This window comes from Mirounga angustirostris, unplaced genomic scaffold (genome assembly GCF_029215605.1).
Source record: "Mirounga angustirostris isolate CCGP_5_RB_7025 unplaced genomic scaffold, mMirAng1.0.hap1 SCAF_2, whole genome shotgun sequence".
In the NCBI taxonomy this organism is placed as follows: Eukaryota; Metazoa; Chordata; class Mammalia; order Carnivora; family Phocidae; genus Mirounga; species Mirounga angustirostris.
This window is the reverse complement of record NW_026991710.1, coordinates 121,506,816-121,529,706: the sequence shown is the minus strand read 5'-3', so window position 1 is coordinate 121,529,706 and position 22,891 is coordinate 121,506,816. Positions and strand designations below refer to the sequence as shown.

General features: G+C 36.1%; 1 protein-coding gene across 4 annotated transcripts in view; it reads left to right on the top strand.

Annotated features, from left to right (window-relative positions):
• ANAPC10 (anaphase promoting complex subunit 10) overlaps positions 1-22,891 on the top strand; it is a 224,621-nt gene that overhangs the window by 13,197 nt on the left and 188,533 nt on the right. For all 4 annotated transcript variants that reach the window (XM_045880382.3, XM_045880380.3, XM_045880381.3 and 1 more), the window contains exon 3: positions 5,232-5,322. In XM_045880382.3, the coding sequence (XP_045736338.1) occupies positions 5,232-5,322 (91 nt within the window). The remainder of the gene's footprint in view (positions 1-5,231; positions 5,323-22,891) is intronic.

Sequence of the window (22,891 nt, the reverse complement as noted above, 5' to 3'; positions counted from 1 at the left end):
CTGACAATTGTGATCATTGAGTAACTTTCTGGTTAAATAGCAATATATGCTTTGGAGAAACAAAACAGCAATATAATAAATAGATCAAGAAAGACTTCTCTTGGAAAATGAAATTTTTGCTGAGATGTAAATGTTAAGAAGAATCCACTGTTCAAAGAATTCAGAGAAGAACCTTGCTGACACAGGAAACAGCTAGTTCAAAGGCTCTAAGCTAAATGGTTTGGAATGTTTGAGTTTCAGAAAGAAGTCTAGTGTGGCTAGAGGATGGCAGGTAAGGAGGAGAAGTGGTAGAACATGAGTTTGGAGACATAATAAGACATGGGCCAAATTATGAATTCTGGTAGAATTTGGATTTGAAGTACAATTTTATCTGAAGTACAAACAGGTGCCACTGGAGATGTTAAGCAGGAAAGAGAGATGATCTGATACAGAGGTTTTTTTTTTTTTAATTTCTGTGGCAGAATTTATTGATTTACTTATTTATTTTTTGAGGGGGAAGGGGCAGAGAGGGAGAGGGAGAATCTTTTTTTGTTGTAACAAAAAAGATTTTTCTTAAAAAAATCACTATGGCCACTGAGAATAATGACTGGTGGGAGAGTAATGGTGTAGACCAGTGGAGGAAAGACTAGTACAGTAACTTGTGTCAGATGATGTTGATTTGGAATAAGCTGATGATGGTTGATATGGAGAGAGATGATGGCTTTGAGATGTATTTTTAGAGGTGGAAAAATCATGACTTACTAAAGGAAAGGAAAGATTCAAGGCTGACTCTTAGGTGTCTGGCTGAATAACTCGGTATTATTTCCTAAGTTGAGAAAGTGAGGTGGGGGGAAATAAATGGGTTTTGGTTAAAAAAAAAGTTATGATTCAGATACATTAATTTTGAGATTAACATTCTAGTGTAGGCAATTGAGCTTGGAGCTCTGGGGAAAGGTCTGGGGTGGAGATACAAAGTTGAGGGTTATCAATATATTGATGATATTCTGAGCCTCGGGACTGGATTGACTCCCCTGAGGAGAGATTGTATTCAGAAAAAAGTAAAGTCTCAGGGCACTTCAAGATGTAGAGATCTGGCAGAGCAGCAGGAATAAGAATCAGCAAAGGGAACTAAGAAGAAGTAGCTGCTGAACTAGTTGGAAAACTAGGAGAGTGGGAGATCATGGATAGAAGAGAACACAGTGTATCAAGAAGTTAGTTAATTCTTCATCTCTGTTTTTTTTCTTTCTTTTTTCTTAAATTGAAGTGTCCTTGACATGCAGTGTTATACTAGTTTCAGGTATACACCATAATGTTTCGACAATTCTGTATATTACACGATGCTCACTTCGATAAGTGTAGTTACCATCTGTCACCATACAACGTTATTACAGTATTATTGACTATATTCCCTATGCTTTACTTTAATTCTACCCATGAGATCATGACCTGAGCCGAAATCACAAGTCAGATTCTTAACTGACTGAGCCATTTAGGTGCACCCCCCCTTTTTTTGACGAGTCTTGCTAAAGGTTTGTCAATTTTATATCTTTTTAGAGAACCAGCTCTTAATTTCATTGATCTATTGTTTTTTAGCCCATTTCATTTATTTCTGCTTTGCCCTTTATTATTTCTTTCCTTCCACTGACTTTGGGCTTTGTTTTCTTTTTTTAGTTCCTTTAGATTTAAGATTAGATTGTTTGAGACTTGTTTCTTGAGGCAGGCCCATATCTTTGTAAAGTCACCTTTTAGCTGCTGTTGCCATGTCCCAAATATTTTGAACTGCTGTGTTTCCATTTTTGTCTCCAGGTATTTTTTGATTTCCTCTTTGATTTCTTTGTTGATCTATTGGTGGTTTAGTAGCATGTTGTTTAGCCTTCATGTGTTTGTGTGTATTTCTTCATTTCTTTATTATAGCACTTAACACTTTATATTGTAATTTATCTAATTAAGTTCCTCAGTGCTGGCCAGTAGAACATATTGGACTGTACAGTGAGGTAGGTGCTAGCTATGTGTGAGTACTTTAAATGTGACTAGTGTTACTGAGAAATCAAATTTTAAATTTTATTTATTTTTAATTAGTTTAAATGTAAATAGTCACAGCATAGATAGTGCATTAGATAGATGAACTCCTCCACAGAGACCGCATGTTCTCTATCTTTGTGTCTTCAGAGTAAAGGCAATGCCCTAGTTATAATTATGCCTTAGCAAGTGTGAGGGATTTGTGTTAAAAGATATGTTTTAGGTGGCAATGGCTGTTTTACTCCTAAAGGCAATCTAAGCTGGGCTAGTCAAATTTATCTCATATATTGATGTGTTAGTCAGCTCTTGCTGCACTAATGGTGTGTAACAAACAACCCTAATCTCTCAGTGCTATATTATAACAAGAGAACTTATTTTTTGCTTGGTTATGACTTGGCTCTAGGTTGTGAATTGGGTCCAGGCCTGCTCCATGTGTTCAGGCATGATGTCTTAGTGGGGTGCCAAAATTTAAAAGGCCAAGCCAGACCTTGCAAGCACATTTAAAACCTCTGTTTGGGGGTGCCTGGGTGGCTTGGTCAGTTGAGTGTTCAGCTTTTGATTTTGGCTTAGGTCATGATCTCGGGGTCCTGGGATGAGCCCTACCTCAGGCTCCAAGCCCAGTTCAGAGTCTGCTTGTCCCTCTCTTTCCCTCTGCTTCTCCCCCAATTCATGCTCTCCTTCTCTCTCTGTTTCTCTCTCTCTCTCTCTCAAATAAATAAATAAAATCTTTAAAAATAAATTAAATTAAACCACTGTGTCACATTCATTCACATCGTGTTGACCAAAACAAGTCATGATTAAGCTCCAGTATGATGAGTGCAGAATCAATTTCTTCCCATGGAGGATGGGTAGAGAAGGGTGGATATTTACTAAGCAATAACAGTAACCATGGGTGAATGCTTAGTGCACTAGAGTCTGTATGATCTGACTCCTTTCATATGTCTCTGACTCATTTCCTGATTTAATCCAAAGTGTATAGCCTTAGCTCCCAAAAGGACCTACCTTTGTTTCCTATAGATTCCACTTTTCTTTTCCCATGCCATTACATGTTTTTCTCTTTACTGAATGCTCTTTAACCTTGCTCTTCTACCTCTTTACCTAGCTAACTCCTATTAGTACTTCAGAATACAATGCAAAAATTATTTTCTCTGGGAAGACCCCTCTCATTCACTAGTATATACTGTAAAGGCAGCATGTGCAAATTTAAGATACAAATCGCAGACTGGGGAGAGCATATTTGGATCACGTGGAACAGACATGGGGTTAATATCTATAATAGTAGAAGAGTTATAAAGCAATAAAAAGACCAAAGTACAGTGAAAATATAGGAGATTATGAATAGGTATTTTCTATGAGAAAAAATAAAAATGATCAATGAAAGTTTGAAATAAAATTTTTCACCTATCAGGTTAGTAAATACGTGAAAGAATGATTGCATTTTAACATGAGTACACAGCAGAGCTGTCCAACAGAAATTAATGCAAACCACATATGTAATTTAAAATTATCTAGTACCCATATTAAAATTTAAAAAGTTACAATTAACTTCCATTATTTTGTCTCAGTATGTCCAAAATGATTTCAATATCTAAGCAATATAAAAACTTATTCAATAGGGGTGCCTGGGTGGCTCAGTCGTTAAGCATCTGCCTTCGGCTCAGGTCATGATCCCAGGGTCCTGGGATTGAGCCCCGCATCCGGTTCCCTGCTCAGCGGGAAGCCTGCTTCTCCCTCTTCCACTCCCCCTGCTTGTGTTCCCTCTCTCACTGTCTTTCTCTCTGTCAAATAAATAAATAAAATCTTAAAAAAAAAACTTATTAAATAGATACTTAATATCTTTATACTATGTCTTCAAAACCTAATGTAAAGATTTCAGAATACCCTAATTTTTACTGGTTACGTAGAGGAATAGGTGTTTTTGTACATTATCGGTGAAGATGCATTTTGGAGGAAAATTTGGCGATATTTATCAAATTAAAAATTTAAATGACCCAGGGTTCTATTCCTAGAAATCCATCCTCCAGAAATACTAATACGCACTTAAAGATTATAGATAGGTAGATGTTTACTGCAGTGTTGTTTTAACAAGAAAACACTGGAAACAGCCTAAATGTCCTCTAGGGTTTTCGTTAAATAATTATGATATTTCCAGACAGCGAGATACTGTATAACTTTTAAAAAATGTGGGAGCTGTTTAGGTTAACTGAGTTTTTATATGGGTTAAATAAATTTAACATAATATAATCATGTAAGACACTTAGAATGTGTCTGCACAAAGTAAATGTGATGTCAGTGTTTGCTATTATTATTAATTATTATTGATATTGAAGAATCTTCTAGATATGTTAAGTGAAAAAGAAATGCAAAGTGTAGAACTTTGTGAGGTATGCCATTATTTATGTAGAGGGGAAAAAAGAATATATATGCATTTGCTTATATATGTGTACAGTATTTGTGAAACAGTATGTAAAAAACTGATAACACTGATTATATTTGGAGAGGGAAACTAGATAGTGGGAGGGGGAATAGAGACTTTTCACAATGTTCTTTTTTCTACCTTCGGAATTTGATCCATGATGAATATAGTACTTAGTGAAAAAATTAAAATGTAAATTAAATTTATTTCTCTTAAATATTTTTGAGAAATCCATACTTTACCATTAAGTTATTTCCATAATTAGTATGCATTATAATGATTTTAATCAAGAAAAAACAATACGGGATATTTTTACTTCGGTTATGTAGAATGGCTAGATGATATGAGATTCTGGGCAAATTTAATTTTTGATTAATCAGAAACACTTGGTTTCAAAATGTGTATGACTTTTGAAAATATTTCTAAGTTGTCCTTTTTGTTGCCATAGAAAGATATATGGCATATTGGACTTAATAAAATCTGATTTTGCAGGACATGAGGATCATTCTTACTACCACCTTGTAGAAAGTGTAAAAAACTGGGTTTGAATACGTGCTGTCTTTAGAGTATATTTAGAAGACATTCTTTAAAAATTAAAGCCAACAACCAAGAACACTTGCCCTAATATAAACTTTTGTGTGCATATTCTAAGAGTTGAGGTCTGGTGAAGAGGATGGAAGAATTCTAGTTAATTTAAATTTTACAGTATTGACCATCCTATCTATCACATTTTCTAGACAAATGTGAATGGTAATTTTATATTTGGAATATATAGCTCTTTCTTGTTCTTGAGAACTTACTGTTACTTGTGTTTTAGGATTTGGAGTGGATCAATTACGAGATGACAATCTTGAGACTTATTGGCAATCAGATGGCTCCCAGCCTCATTTAGTAAACATCCAATTCAGGTAATACATTTTTGGATTTTTTGATTTGTGTAGGTTAAGTGGACAAAGTGATCTATTTTATTTACATAAAGTTGAAAGAAATATAGAAATTATAGCGAAATGCACTTAACTCTGGTTTTTATAAGCCTTGAGATTATTTTTCTACTCCTTTAGATTGTGTTTTAAGTTTACTCAGTCTTGTCTTTTGTGAATTCTTTATAGTACTTTACATAGTTCCTTTTACAGAGAGATTTCTTAAATATACTTTTCATGTGATTTATTTTGGAAAAATATGCTTTGCTTATGACCCAAAGCAGTGAATGCCTTCCTTAATGCATTGCATTAACTACATCTGGAGTGATAATAGTAAATTCTTTAGGTATAGTCTATTCATGTAATTCTCAAATTTGTATTTCCATTTGGAAAAAAAATATTTTAACCTAGAACCTCTAAGGACATTTTCAGGTTTGAAATGCTTACTTTCTCAGGGAAAGGAAAATTACCATATGGTTTTCAATTGCTTTGAATTTATTGAGATAGATGGAAACCAGCTAACTTGATTATCTTGCCCCATTTACATCTATTTTAACTTTTTTTTTAAAAATATTTTATTTATTTATTTTGACAGAGAGAGAGAGAGACAGCAAGAGAGGGAACACAAGCAGGAGGAGTGGGAGAGGGAGAAGCAGGCTCTCCGCCGAGCAGGGAGCCTGATGCGGGGCTCAATCCCAGGACCCTGGGATCATGACCTGAGGCGAAGGCAGATGCTTAATGACTGAGCCACCCAGGCACCCCTATTTTAACATTTTATAGCATTGTATTTTTAGTTTGTTTTTCTTTTTCTTTTCTTTTTAAAAAAGATTATATCTTTAAGTAATCTCTACACCCAATGTGGGGCTTGAACCACCACCCCAAGATCAAGAGTCGCATGCTAAGTGCCGTTTTAGTTTGTTTTTCTCACTGAGGGTACAGATCAACAAATTTCTTTTTTCTTTTTTTTTTTTTTAAGATTGATTTATTCATTTGAAAGAGAGAGTGTGCGAGCGAGCACACAGAGGGAGAGGGAGAAGTAGACTCCCTGCTGAGCAGGGAGCTCTCAGGACCCTGGGATCATGACCTGAACTGAAGGCAGATGCTTAACTGACTGAGCCACCCAGGTGCCCCAGATCAGCAAATTTCTTATGAAAAAAACAGATAACAAGCATTTTACGCCTTCTGGGCTATCGGGTCTCTTTTGCGACTACTCAGGCCATTATTGCATGAAAGCAGCCATAGGCAATGCACACTGGCTAAATTTAGCTATTCTAATTAAACTTTATCTTAAAGGGGTGCCTGGGTGGCTCAGTCATTAAGCGTCTGCCTTCGGCTCAGGTCATGATCCCAGGCTCCTGGGATCAAGCCCCGCATCGGGCTCCCTGCTCAGCAGGAAGGCTTTTCCCTCTCCCACTCCCCCTGCTTGTGTTCCCTCTCTTGCTGTCTCTCTCTCTGTCAAATAAATAAATAAAATCTTTAAAAAAATAAATAAACTTCATCTTAAAAAAGTAGGTGATGGGCAGAGTTCACCCAGTGGGTTGTAGTATGCCAACTCTTGTCCTTGTGTACTAAATATGTATATACCAGAAATAAAAACAGCACCTAATATTTTTTAAAGACTTAAAATATCAGATACTTTGCTAAAATGCATTACCCATTCATTTCATTTAATCTTTACAGCTATTTTTATCCTTATTTTATTTTATTTATTTTATTTTATTTTTTTGCAAATTTCAAGAACTACCAGTTCTTTATTAGTGAAAACATGAATCCAAATGGCATGGTTGCTCTGCTGGACTACCATGAAGATCGTGTGAACCCACATGTGATTTTCTTTAGGGATGGTTTAGAAATGGAAAAATGTTAACAAATTTGGCTTTTACTTTGGGTGTGTCACCTGTTGTCATACCTGACTGTTGCTTTTCATCCACACAACACCAGGACTTAGACAAATGGGACGGATGTCATCTTGAGCTCTTCGTTTATTTTGACCTTGACTTATTTGGAGCAGGGACATTGTTTTGTTTTGTTTTGTTTTAATTTTATTTTATTATGTTATGTTAATCACCATACATTACATCATTAGTTTTTGATGTAGTGTTCCATGATTCATTGTTTGCATATAACACCCAGTGCTCCATTCAGTATGTGCCCTCTTTAATACCCATCACCGGGCTAACCCATCCCCCCACCCCCCTCCCCTCTAGAACCCTCAGTTTGTTTCTCAGAGTCCATAGTCTCTCATGGTTCGTCTCCCCCTCTGATTCCCCCCCCTTCATTTTTCCCTTCCTGCTATCTTCTTTTTTTTTTTTTTTAACATATAATGTATTATTTGTTTCAGAGGTACAGGTCTGTGATTCAACAGTCTTACACAATTCACAGCACTCTCCATAGCACATACCCTCCCCAATGTCTATCACCCAGCCACCCCATCCCTCCCACGCCCCACCACTCCAGCAAACAATCTCATACTTAAAGAAAAGTTCCAAGTACAGAACAATTTTTTTCCCCTGAATTGTTTCAGAGTAAGTTGCCAATATATGTCTCAGCTCTCCAGAATCCTTTTTGTATGTCGTTCCTATAAAGAAAGACATTCTCCTACATAGCCACAATACATCCTTAGGAAATTAACACCGATACATTTAATTATACAGCCCCATTCCTGTTCTACCAATTGTGCCCGTAAAGTTGAATCACAGGTTGAATTTGGTTGTCCCTTCTCTTTACTCTCCTTTAATCTGGAACATTTCTTCACTTTTTTTTTTATTTTTTATTTTTTTAAGATTTTATTTATTTATTTGAGAGAGAGAATGAGAGAGAGAGAGAGAGCATGAGAAGGGGGAGGGTCAGCGGGAGAAGCAGACTCCCTGCCGAGCAGGGAGCCCGATGCAGGACTCGATCCTGTGACTCCAGGATCATGACCTGAGCCGAAGGCAGTCGCTTAACCAACTGAGCCACCCAGGCGCCCCATTTCTTCATTTTTTATTTGACTTGGCACTTTTGAAGATTATAGGCCAGTTATTTTAAAGAATGTCCCTTAATTTCCATTTCTTTGATCTTCACGAGTAACTTCAGATTATACATCTTCAGGAAAACTAGCACAGAAGTGATGTTCTGTGCTTGTCATTGTATCTTACTATTTGGGATACATGATTTGTATTTTGTCCCATTACTGATGATGTTTACTTCTATTATATGATTAAGGTAGTATCTCCCAAACTTCTCCACTGAAAAGTCTCTTTCATTTTATTCAAAATTATTAATATCAGCATGGACTCAGAATTTACTGTTTTACTCACCTGCTTTAAATCTGTTATTACCATCATTTGTGTCAGTGCTCAAATTGCCTCAGATTTGGCCAGTGGGAGTCCCCTCCAGTTGACACTATTACCTTTGGACAGTCTCTGTGATTATTTGAGCAATTTCTTTTGTTCTGGCGCAATATTCTGTGCCCCATTTCTCTAAGATCGGGTATATTGTAGTGGAGAATAGTAGTTAAAAACCAGATCTTGTGAGGTGCCTGGATGACTTGGTTGGTTAAGCATCTGACTCTTGATTTCGGCTCAGGTTGTGGTCTCAGGGTTGTGAGATCGAGCCCCACATCAGGCTCCGTGCTCAGCGGGGACTCTGCTCGAGTTTCTCTCTCTCCCTCTGCCCCTCCCCGCCTTGTGCATGCTCTCTCAAATAAATAGATCTAAAAAAAAAAAAAAGAAAGAAACCAGATTGATATATTGAGCACACCCAATACACCAGTTCTTGTATTGGGTGTGCTCATTGCTATGGAATGCTTCTATATCTGAGCCTTCTCAATAAGGGGATATATGTACATAACATACACATACATACATAAACATATTTACATCTGTATTTATTTCTCTGTCTTCACACATATACAAATCATAAATTCATACCGACACTTCCAGTTCTAATACAGAGTGAACAGGGTTTATTCTAGTTTTTTCTCTTTCTACCGATAAACCCCTTCTTCATGAATGAGAACTTGGTTGGTTCTCTTATCCTTCCTTACTTATCTCATTAATCCCCCTGCATGTAACCGGTCTTCCATTTCTCTCATTGTCCCCTCCCTGACAGATACCCCTTCACCCCACCTAGGCTCTCAATCTGTCCTGTGCTGTTGTCTTTTCACTCTCTCTGTACTTCCCTATTTGCAGATAACCTGGTCTGGGCCCTGGCATCTTACATCAGTCACTCCCTTGTGTGGGATGTTCTCTTCAGCTCACTTGGGCTTTGATTGCATGCCAGGCCACTTTTCTAACCCTTCTTGGCTCCAGAACCTCACTGCATGGTATGAATGCCCTCTTTTATCCCCCTTTGGGCTTGACACTCTGTAATAGGCTACCTTACAACGTAGATGACTTCTCACTCCACAAAGGCTCTTATATGCTGCATTGGGCCACCTTGTGGTGTGGATGTCTTCATCACCCCACTCAGGCTCTAACACCCCATACCTGGCTGCTCTCCTCTTCAGAAGTTCTGCTCACTTCCATATGGGCTCCAACACTCTGTACTACACTTGCTCCCCTCCACCATGTGAATGCACTCCTTACTTTGAACAGCCTCCAATATCCCATTTTTGTGCACGTGCCTATCTTGCTTGGTTCTTTCTAATAGCTTTAGGATTAAATCATTCAGAAAGGGGAAGCGCTTTTTATATAAAAAATAAAGGAGGTTCTTTTTTATATAAAAGTTTTGTATTTCTTAAAATGGTTTTAAAATCAAAATGATATTGAACGCTCGTCCCTGTATTAGTGGATAGTAAACTATTATATTTCAAATAGATGAAATAATAATAAATTATAATTCTACACTTAATCCGCATCCCTCTGCCCCCCTTTTCAAAAAAAAAAATCAAGCTCAAGATGGGAAAGGAGGACAAAGCAAGAAGTGCAAAAGATCTTTAGTAATTTGGGTTGACAGTAAATTTAATCTTAGTTAACAGTGTGATGTGGCTGCTGGAAGAACTAATATGACCTTAGGATGCAGTAATGGAAGCATAAAGCCTAGGAAGACCTCCTGTGTATCCTGTTCCATTTTGGCTTTCCCCTCTAACACTGATAAAGAAAGCTAGAGTGTGCTCAAAACAAAGGGGTAGAATGATTAGGGAATTGAAAACAAACCATGTAATAAAAAAATTGGGAACATATAGTCTGCCGAAGACTTTGGGGGCTTTCTTTACATAATTGGAGGGATTTATACTTTGTGGAGGATTAGATTTCTTTTGTGTGACCTCATAAGAAAAAACTGTCCAAAAGATGGGAGTTACACAGAGACCAATTATGGCTTTATAAGGAAAACTTTTAAAAATCAGAACTGATCAAAGATAATGTGTGATTTACCTATCAGAAAAATTTTGAATCTCGGTATTTACCTGGTACAGATGGTTAGATCATTTGACCCTCTCAGCTCATTTTTAGCCCTTCGGGCTTATGATTCTGATTATGTATAATTAAAATACGTTATTTTTTACTTTGCTATATGTTCGCTCTGCTACTTTGTGAAATAGCTTTAAATGTTAGAATATTTCTAAATTCAGGAATAGACACACTAGCAACTGAAGTGTCATGTAGGGTTCATGCATTCAAAATCCATTTTTTTTTAAAGATTTTATTTATTTATTAGAGAGTGATCAAAAGAGAGAGAGCAAGAGAGTATGAGCCAGGGGAAAGCAGAGGGAAAGAGAGAGGCAGACTCCCCGCTAAGCAGGCAGCCCAACACAGGGCTCCATCCCAGGACCCTGGGATGATGACCTGAGCCCAAGGCAGATGCTTAACCAACTGAGCCACCCAGGGGCCCCTTAACATCTACTTTTATTTGGAAAACTTTCATATTTCTCTGCTTTTCTTTGGAGGAATGTATTGTTCTCCAGCCACGCCAGAAATTTACAAAGAAATAATCTTCATGAAAATTTGAATAAGATTTAAAACTATTTACCTGTTAAATAAAGAGAAAAGACTCACCCACCAAAAGAGAGAATCTCAGCAGTTAGGGAAAAAATGCTAAGGCAAAGAGGGGGAAGGGTCGTATATCCTAAGAAAATGAAATATCCTTTGAGTGGATAATGCTGTAATTAAATGGAAAATAGGGAAGTTTTTTGCCTTTTCTGTTTGTAAAGGCAGTACTCTTGGGAAGAGTTTCAAAATTTGTTAATAATTGTCAAAAAATTAGAGTGTAGTTTAATATGGAACATTTAAAGTACATACCAGTTTAAAAGGGTAAGTACTAAAATATTAAGCTGAGCAGGAACAAAATAAAATTTCTGCTTGTGTTTGGTCTGCCTTCATCAAAATTTCTGCAAATTTTATTAAATGTGATCTTGCCCTTTTTATCCTTATGATAAAAAATATATGCCATTCATACTTATACACCATTTACAATGATTTTCATGTCATGAAGAAATTTATTGAAATAGTGAAGAACAGAAGAACGTTAGGTAAAATACTGAAAGTTATACTGGCTTGTTTTGTTTTGAAGAGAAAGGTTGATAGTTTAACAGTAAGATAAATGATAAATTAAAAAAAAATCAGGATTTCCTAGAATCTAGTTGAAGGAGAACATTGGTAGTCATAAATTCCATTACCATTTAAAACATTGAACAAAAAACTCTATAAATTTAATAATACCATTCATACACATACATATCAATACATGTATGGCTATAAATTAAGTCAAATCATACAAATTAGTTTCCCCACTTTCCCAAATTGCTGACTGTTCATAACTTTTATGATTTAGAAAATTTTATAAAGTCTGTACTTTTTGCTCCATCATCTCTGTTGATTAGTTTTAGGTTTGTAAACCATACCCATTAACAGGTGAACACCAGGACCTAGCTCATGGCAGCACTGTAGTTTCAGCACTTAGACATCTTTGTTAAAAAGCATTTGTACAGGGACACCTGGGTGGCCCAGTCGTTAAGCATCTGTCTTCAGCTTAGGTCATGATCCCAGGGTCCTGGGATCATGATAGCCCCGCGTCAGGCTCCCTGCTTAATGGGGAGCCTGCTTCTCCCTCTCCCACTCCCTCTGCTTGTGTTCTCTCCCTCACTCTCTCTCTTCCTCTGTCAAGTAAATAAATAAAATCTTAAAAACAAAAGCATTTGTACAGTTATTGAATAGTTTATTGCATTTTTTATTTTCAAAAAGTAGAGCAAATGGAAAAATCAAAGTGCTGATGTCATTAAAAAAATAATAGGTACTAAGTTCATTAATAATTTAAGACAATTGCAACTACAGTAGAAATTGTTAACCTCAACCAGATATTTATTGGACTTTACCAGTCAACTACACATTGAATTATGAATGAAAAAAATTAAAGGAAATGTTAGAAATTTATTGTCAAAGATTATGACTAAAACGTGATGTAATTTAGGATTGGATAACTTTTTTTAGCTCTTATGAACTGACTTTCATATGTAAGACCTGTGTTCAACTTTCTTCCATTTGCTTTCCATATGTGTGTTCATGAGTACTTTATGTACTGAAGAAAGGACTTTGTGTATTGAAAAAAAATTATATTACAAATAAGCTTGAAAGAGGTTCAGTATGGACTTTATGCACTTGACCCTTAAACAACACAAGGGGTGAGGAGCCCCCCTGCATAGTTGAAAATCCACCTGTAACTTTTGAATCCCCAAAAACTTAACTACTAATAGCCTGCTATTGACTGGAATCCTTATCGATAATATAGATTATTAAAACATATGTGTATTATATACTGTATTCTTACAATAGTAAAGTAGGCTAGAAAAAAGAAAATATTATTAAAATCATAAGGAAGAAAAAATATATTTATAGTGCTGTACTGTATTTATTGAAAAAAATCTAAGAATAAGTGGACCTGCACGGTTTAAACTCATGCTGTTCAAGAGTCAGCTGTATTTTGTTAAGATGAAACAGAATATTCAACTCCTTAGATATTATTCCCTTCACAGAGAAAATAAGCAACTTTTAATTCTTGTAACAGTTTCTTAGCGACTTGAGCATGTAGATTTTAGGAATAATTGGTATGTATTATTAATGTGTCAAGATGGATTTGAAGTATATAATAACAAAGTACCATTTACTTTTATACCTCATTGTTCTTTTTAATTAGGGGCAAGTTCTTTCTTGCCCTGGATGAGAACTTTGTAGGAAATAGGTATGACATTTTTGGGTAATAGATACAGTTCTCTGTTCATTTCAAATAGCAAAACAGACTAGAAATTAAAACATTCCATCCTAGCTGTAATGAAATAAGCTAGTAATCCTAGCTAATAGTGAAAGCCTCAGACTTGCTTGTTTCTTTTAAGGTTTCTTCCTCTCTTTAAGCTTCAGTCTGTTGTAAATGGAATAAGATGTGGTTTGCTTCTCTTTCCGTACCTAGGTTTTATTTGTCTTCTTCCATATTTTTAACTAGTTCTGAACTCTCTAGGCCTGCTAGGATGGAAATGGAGAAGGAAAACTTAAAATTGCCAATTCTGTCTTGGTGATCTAGCACTTGTGCTCTCTTTACTTGGTTGTATGTTTAAAGCGAATCTGTCTTATGGATGCTTTTGTGAGTGAGAGCATCTACTTCCACAATCACTTAATGCTATGGATGATTCACCTGCAATTCTTTTGATGAAGGTGCATTTATCATTTACTCCTTCCTCAAATCCTAGGCCTCTGGTGATAGCTCTAGCTTCCTGCTGAGGAGTGTTCTCTTTCTAGACAGAAATTAATATAACTCCTCAGGGTATCAGGTTGATGAAGTTCCCTTCTATTTCTAGTATGCTGAGGCTTTTTTTTTTTTTTTTAAATAAATAGGTGTTGGAATTTCTCAAATGCTGTTTCTGCCTCTACTTACATGATCATATGGTTTTTCTTCTTAGTCTGTTGAGATAGCAAATTTCATTGATTTTTTTATTGTAAAATATACATAACATTTACCGTTTCAAGTGTATAGTTCAGTGGCGTTAAGTACATTCACGTTGTTATACCATCACCACTATTCATCTCTAGAACTTTTTATCATTCCAAACCAAAACTCTACACCCATTAAACAATAACTCTCCATCCCTTCCTTTCCCCAGTTCATGATCAACACTGTTCTGCTTTTCCTTCTCTGTATTTAACTGTTTTTCTTTTTATACTTAACCTCTCTATGTATTTAACTGTTCTAGCTATCTCATATAAATGGCATCATACAGTATTTGTCCTCTAGCTTAACTTAGCATGTTTTCAAGGTCCATCCATGTTGTAGCATATATCAGAATTTCATTCCCTTTTGAGTCTGAATAATATTCTTTTGTATGTATATACCACATTTTGTTTACCCATTCATCCATCAGTGGATGTTTGGGTTGTTTTCACCTTATGGCTGTTGTAAATAATGCTGCTGTGAACATGGGTGTACAAATATCTGTTTGAGTCCTGGCTTTCAGTTATTTTTGTGAATATACTCAGAAGTGGAATTGTCTGATCAGTGGTAACTCTGTTTGATTTTTTGAGTACCACCTTACTGATTTCACAGCAGCTGCACCATTTTACATCCCCCAACACTGTACAAGCATTCCAGTTTCTCCAGTCCACACCAGCGTTTGTTTCCTTTCTTTTCTTTCTTTTTCTTTTTCCTTTCGTTTCGTTTCATTTCCTTTTCCTTTTCTTTTCTGGTTTCTTTTCTTTTCCTTCCTTCCTTTTTTTTTTTTTTTTATTATAATCATCCTAATGAGTGTGAAGTGGTATCTCATGGTTTTGATTTCCATTTCTTCAGTGGTTAGTGATGTTGAGCCTCTTTTCATGGGCTTATTGGCCATTTGGTATCTTCTTTGAAGAAATGGCTATTCAACTCCTTTGCCTGTGTTTGAGTTGGGTTTTTGTTTTCTTGTTGAGTTTTAGGAATTCTTTGTATATTCTAGATATTAATCCTTTATCAGATATATGATTTTCTGATATTTACTCCCAGTCTGTGGGTTGCCTTTTCACACAAGTTTTTAATCACAAGTTTTTAATTTAATTTTTTTTTAAAGATTTTATTTATTTATTTGACAGAGAGAGATAGCGAGAGAGGGAACACAAGCAGGGGGAGTGGGAGAGGGAGAAGCAGGCTTCCTGCTGATCAGGGATCGATGTGGGGCTCGATCCCACGACCCTGGGATCATGACCTGAGCTGAAGGCAGATGCTTAAGGACTGAGCCACCCAGGTGCCCCACAAGTTTTTAATTTTAATTTGTGTATTTTACACATTGTGCTTTTGGTGTTATATCTCTTCAATTGGTTTTTAAGTCTTTTTTTAATGTATTATTGGTTTTGAGTTATTAATATTTTGTTGAAGAATTTTATGTTTCTATTCATAAGGGATATTGGCTTATCATTTCTGTTTATTAATCTTAGTCTGATTTTGTTATTGGATAATACTGGCCCCATAAATAATGAATTGGAAAATGTTTCCTCGTCTGTTGTCTAAGAGTTCAAGTAAAATTTCTATTATTTCTTCCTCAGATGTTTGATGAAATTCACCATTGAAACCATCTGTTCCCAGCATTTGCTTTGTGTGAAGTTTTATTTTTATAAAGTCATTTCTTTAATTTATTTTTTTTCTTGAATCAGTTTTGAAAATTTGTGTTTTTAAAAGAATGTTTCATTTTATCTAAATTATTTTGATTTATTGACAAGTTGTTTCTAATATTCAATTATTTAATTTCTGTTGGAACTGTAGTAATATCTTTTCTTTTATACCTGGTATTGATAACTTTTATCATTTCTCTTTTTGGTGTCTCTGGTCAGACTGGCTAGAGATTTATCAATTTTACTAATCTTTTTTATTGTTGCTTGTTTCAAGTATTTAAATTCTAGTTAGTTATTGTATAGTGTAATATTGGTTTCAGGAATAGAATTTAGTGATTTATTACTTACATATAACACCTGGTACTCATCACAAGTGCCCTCCTTAATACCCATCATCCATTTAGCCCATCCCCCACCACTTCCCCTCCATCAATCCTCAGTTTGTTCTCTATAGTTAAGAGTCCCTTATGGCTTGCTTCCCTCTCCTTTTTCCCCCTTCCCCTATGTTCATCATTTTTGTTTCTTAAATTCTACGTATGAGTGAAATCATATGGTATTTGTCTTTTTCTGATTGACTTGTTTTGCTTAGCATAATACACTTAAGCTCCATCCACTTTTTTGCAAATGGCAAGATTTCATTCTTTTTGATGGCTGAATAATATTTCATCGTGTGTGCTTGTGTGTGTGTGTGTATTTATCTATCTATGCTACATCTTTTTTATTGTAGTTTTATAAAATTTTTATTTAAAGTGAATTAACATATAGTGTATTATTAGTTTCAGAAGTAGAATTTAGTGATTCATCAGTTGCATATAACACCCAGTACTTGTTATTTCAAGTGCCCTTAATACCCATCACCCAGTTTACCCATCCCCTCACCCACCACCCCTCCAGCAGCCCTCAATTTGTTTCCTAAGAGAGTTAAGTGTCTCTTATGGTTTGTCTCCCTCTCTGATTTCGTCTTATTTTATTTTTCCCTCCCATCCCCTGTGTTCATCTGATGTTTCTTAAATTCCACATATGAATGAAATCATATGATAATTCTCTTTCTCTGATTGACATATTTTGGTTAGCATAATACCCTCTAGTTCCATCCATATCATTGCAAAAGGTAAGATTTCATTTGTTTTGATGGCTGCATAATATTCCATTGTATATATACAACACATCTTCTTTATCCATTCATCTGTCGATGGACATCTGGGCTCTTTCCATATTTTGGTTATTGTGGACATTGTTGCTATAAACATTGAGGTACAGGTACCCTGTGTTTGTATCCTTTTTTTTTTTTTTTAGATTTTATTTATTTATTTGTCAGAGAGATAGAAAGCAAGCACAAGCAGGGGGAGTGGCAGGCAGAGGCAGAAGCAGGCTCCCCGCTGAGCAAGGAGCCTGATGTAGGACTCGATCCCAGGACCCTGGGATCATGACCTGAGCCAAAGGCAGAAGCTTAACCAACTGAGCCACCCAGGCGTCCCACTACGTTTGTATCCTTTGGATAAATACCTAGTAGCGCAATTGCTGGGTCATAGGGTAACTCTATTTTCAGCTTTTTGAGGAACCTCCATACTGTTTTCCATAGTGGCTATACTAGCTTGAATTCTCACCAACACTGTAAGAATGTTCCCCTTTCTCCACATCCTCACCAACATCTGTTGTTTCCTGACTTGTTAATTTTAGCCATTCTGACTGGTGTGAGGTGGTATCTCATTGTGGTTTTGACTTGTATTTCCCTGATGCTGAGTGATGATGAGCATTTTTTCATGTGTCTGTTGGCCATTTGTATGTCTTCTTTGCAGAAATGTCTGTTCATGTCTTCTGGCCATTTCCCGACTGGATTATATGTTTTTTGGATGTTGAGTTTGGTAAGTTCTTTATAGATTTTGGATACTAGCCCTTTATCTGATAAGACATTTGCAAATATCTTCTAGTGTTCTGTAGGTTGTCTTTTAGTTTTGTTGACTGTTTCCTTTGCTGGACAAAAGATTTTTATCTTGATGAAGTCCCAATTGTTCATTTTTGCTTTTTTTTCCCTTGCCTTTGAAGATGTGTCTAGCAAGAAGTTGCTGCGGCCAAGGTCGGAGAGGTTGCTGCCTGTGTTCTCTAGGATTTTGATGGATTCCTGTCTCACATTTAGGTCTTTCATTCATTTTGAGTTTATTCTTGTGTATGGGTAAGAAGTTCATTCTTTTGCATGTGGCTGTCCTGTTTTCCTAACACCATTTGTTGAAGAGACTTTTTTCCATTGGATATTCTTTCCTGCTTTGTTGAAGATTAGTTGACTATAGAGTTGAGGGTCCATTTCTGTGTTCTCTATTCTGTTCCATTGATCTCTGTGTCTGTTTTGTGCCAGTACCATACTCTTGTGGTGATTACAGCTTTGTAATACAGCTTGAAGTTCAGAATTATGATGCCACCAGCTTTGGTTTTCTTTTTCAACATTCCTTTGGCTATTCAGGGTCTTTTCTGGTTCCATACAAATTTTAGGATTATTTGTTCTACCTCTGTGAAAAGTATTGATGGTATTTTGATAGGGATTGCATTGAATGTATAGATTGCTCTGGGTAACATAGATATTTTAACAGTATTTGTTCTAATCCATGAGCATGGAAATTTTTCCATTTCTTTGTGTCTTCCTCAATTTCATTCATGAGTGTTCTATAGTTTTCAAAGTACAGATCTTTTACCTCTGATTAGATGTATTCCTAGGTATCTTACGGTTTTTGGTGCAATTGTAAATGGGATTGATTCCTTGATTTCTCTTCTGTCTCGTTAGTGTATAGAAATGCAACTGATTTCTGGGCATTGATTTTATATCCCGCCACTTCACTGAATTCCTGTATGAGTTTTAGCAATTTTGGGGTGGAGTCTTTTGGGTTTTCCACATAAAGTATCATGTCATCTGCGAAGAGCAAAAGTTTGACTTCTTTGCTGATTTGAATGCTTTTTTTTCTTTTTGTTGTCTGATTACCGAGGCTAGGACTTTTAGTACTATGTTGAACAACAGTGGTGAGAGTGGACATTCCTGTCGTGTGGACATCCCCATCCTCACCTTAGGGGAAAAGCTCTCAATCTTTCCCCATTGAGGAAGATATTCGCTGTGGGTTTTATGTATATGGCTTTTATGATATTGAGGTATGTTCCCTCTATCCCTATACTGCAGGGAGTTTTAATCAAGAAAGGATGCTGTGTTTTTTAAATGCTTTTTCTGCATCTATTGAGAGGATCATATGGTTCTTGTCCTTTCTTTTATTAATGTGGTGTATCACATTGATTTGCAGTTGTTGAACCACCCTTGCGTCCCAGGAATAAATCCCACTTGGTCATGGTGAATAATCCATTTAATGTACTGTTGGATCCTACTAGCTAGCATCTTGGTGAGAATTTTCACATCCATATTCATCAGGGATATTAATCTGTAATTCTTTTTGGTGGGTCTTTGTCTGGTTTTGGGATCACGGTAATGCTGGCCTCATAGAATGATTTTGGAAGTTTTCTATATGCCAGATCTTCTTTATCCATTCATCAGTTGATGGACATTTGGGCTCTTTCCACAATAATTCTATTGTTGATATCAATTTTATTGCTCTTTACTATTACCTTATTAAGTATATATCTTTATTTTGTTTAATGTTGTTTTAAAATGTTAGTGGTTCTAAGATTTACAATATGCATCTTTAGCTTATCACAGTCTACCTTCAAATAATATTACATTTAACATATAATACAAGAATCTTAAACTCTTTACTCTCACTTCCCCATTTTCCTTTATGCTGCTGTTGTATGTTCTTTATTTCTCCATTTCTTATAAAGCTCACAACATATTGCTTTAAACAGTTACCTTTAGAAAATTTTTTTATTTTTATTTTTTTTAAAAGACTTTATTTATTTGTCAGAGAGAGAGAGAGAGCACAAACAGGGGTAGTGGCAGGCAGAGGGAGAAGCAGGCTCCCCACTGAGGAAGAGCCCAATGCTGGACTTGATCCCAGGACCCTGGGATCATGACCTGAGCCAAAGGCAGATGCTTAACTGACTGAGCCACCCAGGCATCCCTTTAGAAAAATTTTTAAATGTGAAAAATGTTTTCTCCTCACTTACATATTTATTATTTCCAGTACTCTTTATTACTTTTCATAGATTCACATTTCTATTTGGTATTTTCCTTCCTTCTGAAGAACTTTCTTTAACATTACTCATTGTACAAATTTTTTGGTGATCAATTCTCACAGCTTTTGCTTGTTTGAAAATGTCTCTATTTTGTCTTTATTTTACTTATTTATTTTTTAAAGATTTATTTATTTTTGGAGAGAGAGAGTGCATGCAAGTGGGGGGAGGGGCAGAGGAAGAGAGAGAGAGAGACTCTCCAGCAGACTTCCTGCTGAACGGGAACCAGACTCGGGGTTCGATCCTACAACCCTGAGATCATGACCTCAGCCGAAATCAAGAGTCAGATGCTTAACTGACTGAGCTACCCAGGCACCCCTATTTTGTCTTTATTTTTAAAATATATTTTACCGGGTACTGAATTCTAGGTTGTTTCTTTCCTTTAACACTTTAAAGATACTGTTCCATCATTGTTTCTGATATGAAGTTTGTTGTCTTTCTTACTTTTGTTTCCCTGTATTTAATGTGTCTCCTCATCCTCCCCTGCTGCTTTTAAGATTTTTTTCTTTATCACTATTTTTTTTTTTAAGCAGTGTAATTATGACTTATCCTGATGTGGATTTCTTTTTGTTTATCCTTCTTGTAATTCATTGACCTTCATGAATCTATGGGTACTTTTCATTGAATTTGGAAAAATTTTGGCTATAATTCTTTCAAATGATTTCTATCTAACCCCCTTTTTTCCTGGGACTCCAATTACATGTTAGTCTGCTTTATACTGTCTCACAGATCACTGATACTCTATTTATTTTAATGAGGGATGAGAGCTTTTTGTTTTCTGTGCTTAATTTTGGAGAGTTTCTTGAAAATACCATTATGTTCACAGTCTTCTGCAATGTTTAAACTGCTGTTAATTCCATCCAGTGAATTTTTTATTTCAGATTTTTTTTTATGTCTACAAATTCCATTTTTAAAAATATTTTTCATCTCTCCACATTGTGCTCATGTTTTCTTTTAATTCTTTTAGCATCTTTATGACAGACTATATTTTCCAGTATGCTCACATTCTTTTCTTTTTTTTAAAGAGATTTTATTTATTTGAGAGAGAGCGCACATGAGAGAGCACAAGAGAGAACATGAGAGAGAGCATGAGTTGGGGGGGAGGGGCAGAAGGAGAGGGAGAAGCAGATTCCCCATTGAGCAGGGAGCCCAATGATGTGGGGCACAATCCCAGGACCCCGGGACCATGACCTGAGCCAAAGACAGATGCTTAACCAACTGGAGCCACCCACGTGCCCCACATTATTTTCTGTTGCACATGCCCTTCTACAGCTTTGCTACTGCCTAATCAAGAGATGGCATCTATGTCTCCTCACTTGAAACTGGTCAGGCCCTTGTGGATCTGTTGCCTGAGAATATGGATGTTATGACACTTATTTCTAAGCCTGGGTCATAAAAAGTATACAACTTCTACCTTGTTTTCTCTCTTTTATGTGATTCTCTCTCTGATACCCATCTACCATGCTGTGAGAAAACCCACATCAAATGGAGAAGCCCATGAGGAAATGAACCAAAGGCCAAAGCCTTAGCTACTTAGCTCCCAGCCAATAACCAGCACCAGCTTTCCAGCCATAGTAGTGAGTTGTCTTGGAAGTAGGTCCTTTAGATCTCAAGTCAAGTTGCTGCACCTGATGCTATGTAGACTTTCCTTCTGAGCCCTGCCCAAATTCCAGATTCATAAACAAAATCATGATTATTTTTTTAAGCCAGAAGTTTTAAATGGTTTGCTGTATACCTGTAGGTATTTATATTTTCTGTCTTAATTCCTTATCTTTTCATTCTGTCATCTCTGTCTTTTGCATATTTTTATTGACTGTTTTTTTTCCTCATTGTGGGTCACATTTTTCTGATTCTTTGTAGTAATTTTTGATTGGATGCTGGATTTAGTAAATTTTGTTGAGTGCTATGTATTGTTTTGTTTTAAAAGAGGATAGGACTTTGTTCTGGCAGGCAGTTAAGTAACTTAAGAATCAACTTGATCTTTTTGAGGGTTGATCTCTTTACAGTGGGACTAGAGTACTTTTTACTCTCTGGTGGGGTACAGCAAACTTTTTTTGTAATAGGATAGATAGTAAATATTTTAGGCCTTGCAAACCTTATTTTAGGCTGTTGCAGCTGCTCAAATTTGTTATGCAAAGCAGCTGTAGACAGTAGGTAAATGAATGGGTGCTTCTTTGTTTAAATAAAACTTTATTTACAGGAATAAGTGGTGGGCCACATTTGGCCTGTGAGCACTGTTTTGCTGATCCCTGCTCTAGGGCAGGAGTTCTTTAACTTTTTTGGTTTTAGTACCACTTCAAACTTTTATCTAGGTCTCCAGAGATCTTTTGCTTATTTTTTATGTATATCAGTATTTACCATATTAGAAATTATAGCTGAAGAATTTGAGTCTTTATTCATCTAAAATTAAATAATGATTAACCTATTATATGCTTGGATAAATAACATTTTTTAATGAAAAATAACGGTTTCTTCCAAAACAAAAAATCGTTAGAATAATGTTATTGATTTACTTTTTTAGTGTGAATGTCTTGTGTCTGGCATAAGAGAGAACAGCTGGAGTCTCATATGTGTTTCTTCATTAAATCTTTTGCAACATACCATTTCAGATAGCATTTGTAACACTCCATTGTGTACTCATAAGAGAATGATTCTGAAAAAGGCAAATAACATCTTGGTATTATTAGGAAGATAGTTGTGACCTTGTTGATCCCCCGAAAGGGTCTTGAAGTCCTCCACACGTCCCCAGACCACACTTTAAGATCACTTATCTTGGGCAAGATTTGCCTCCAGTATGCTAAGGCTTGACTCTTCTGGGATCTCAAATGAATATGCTAGATATTTGAAGA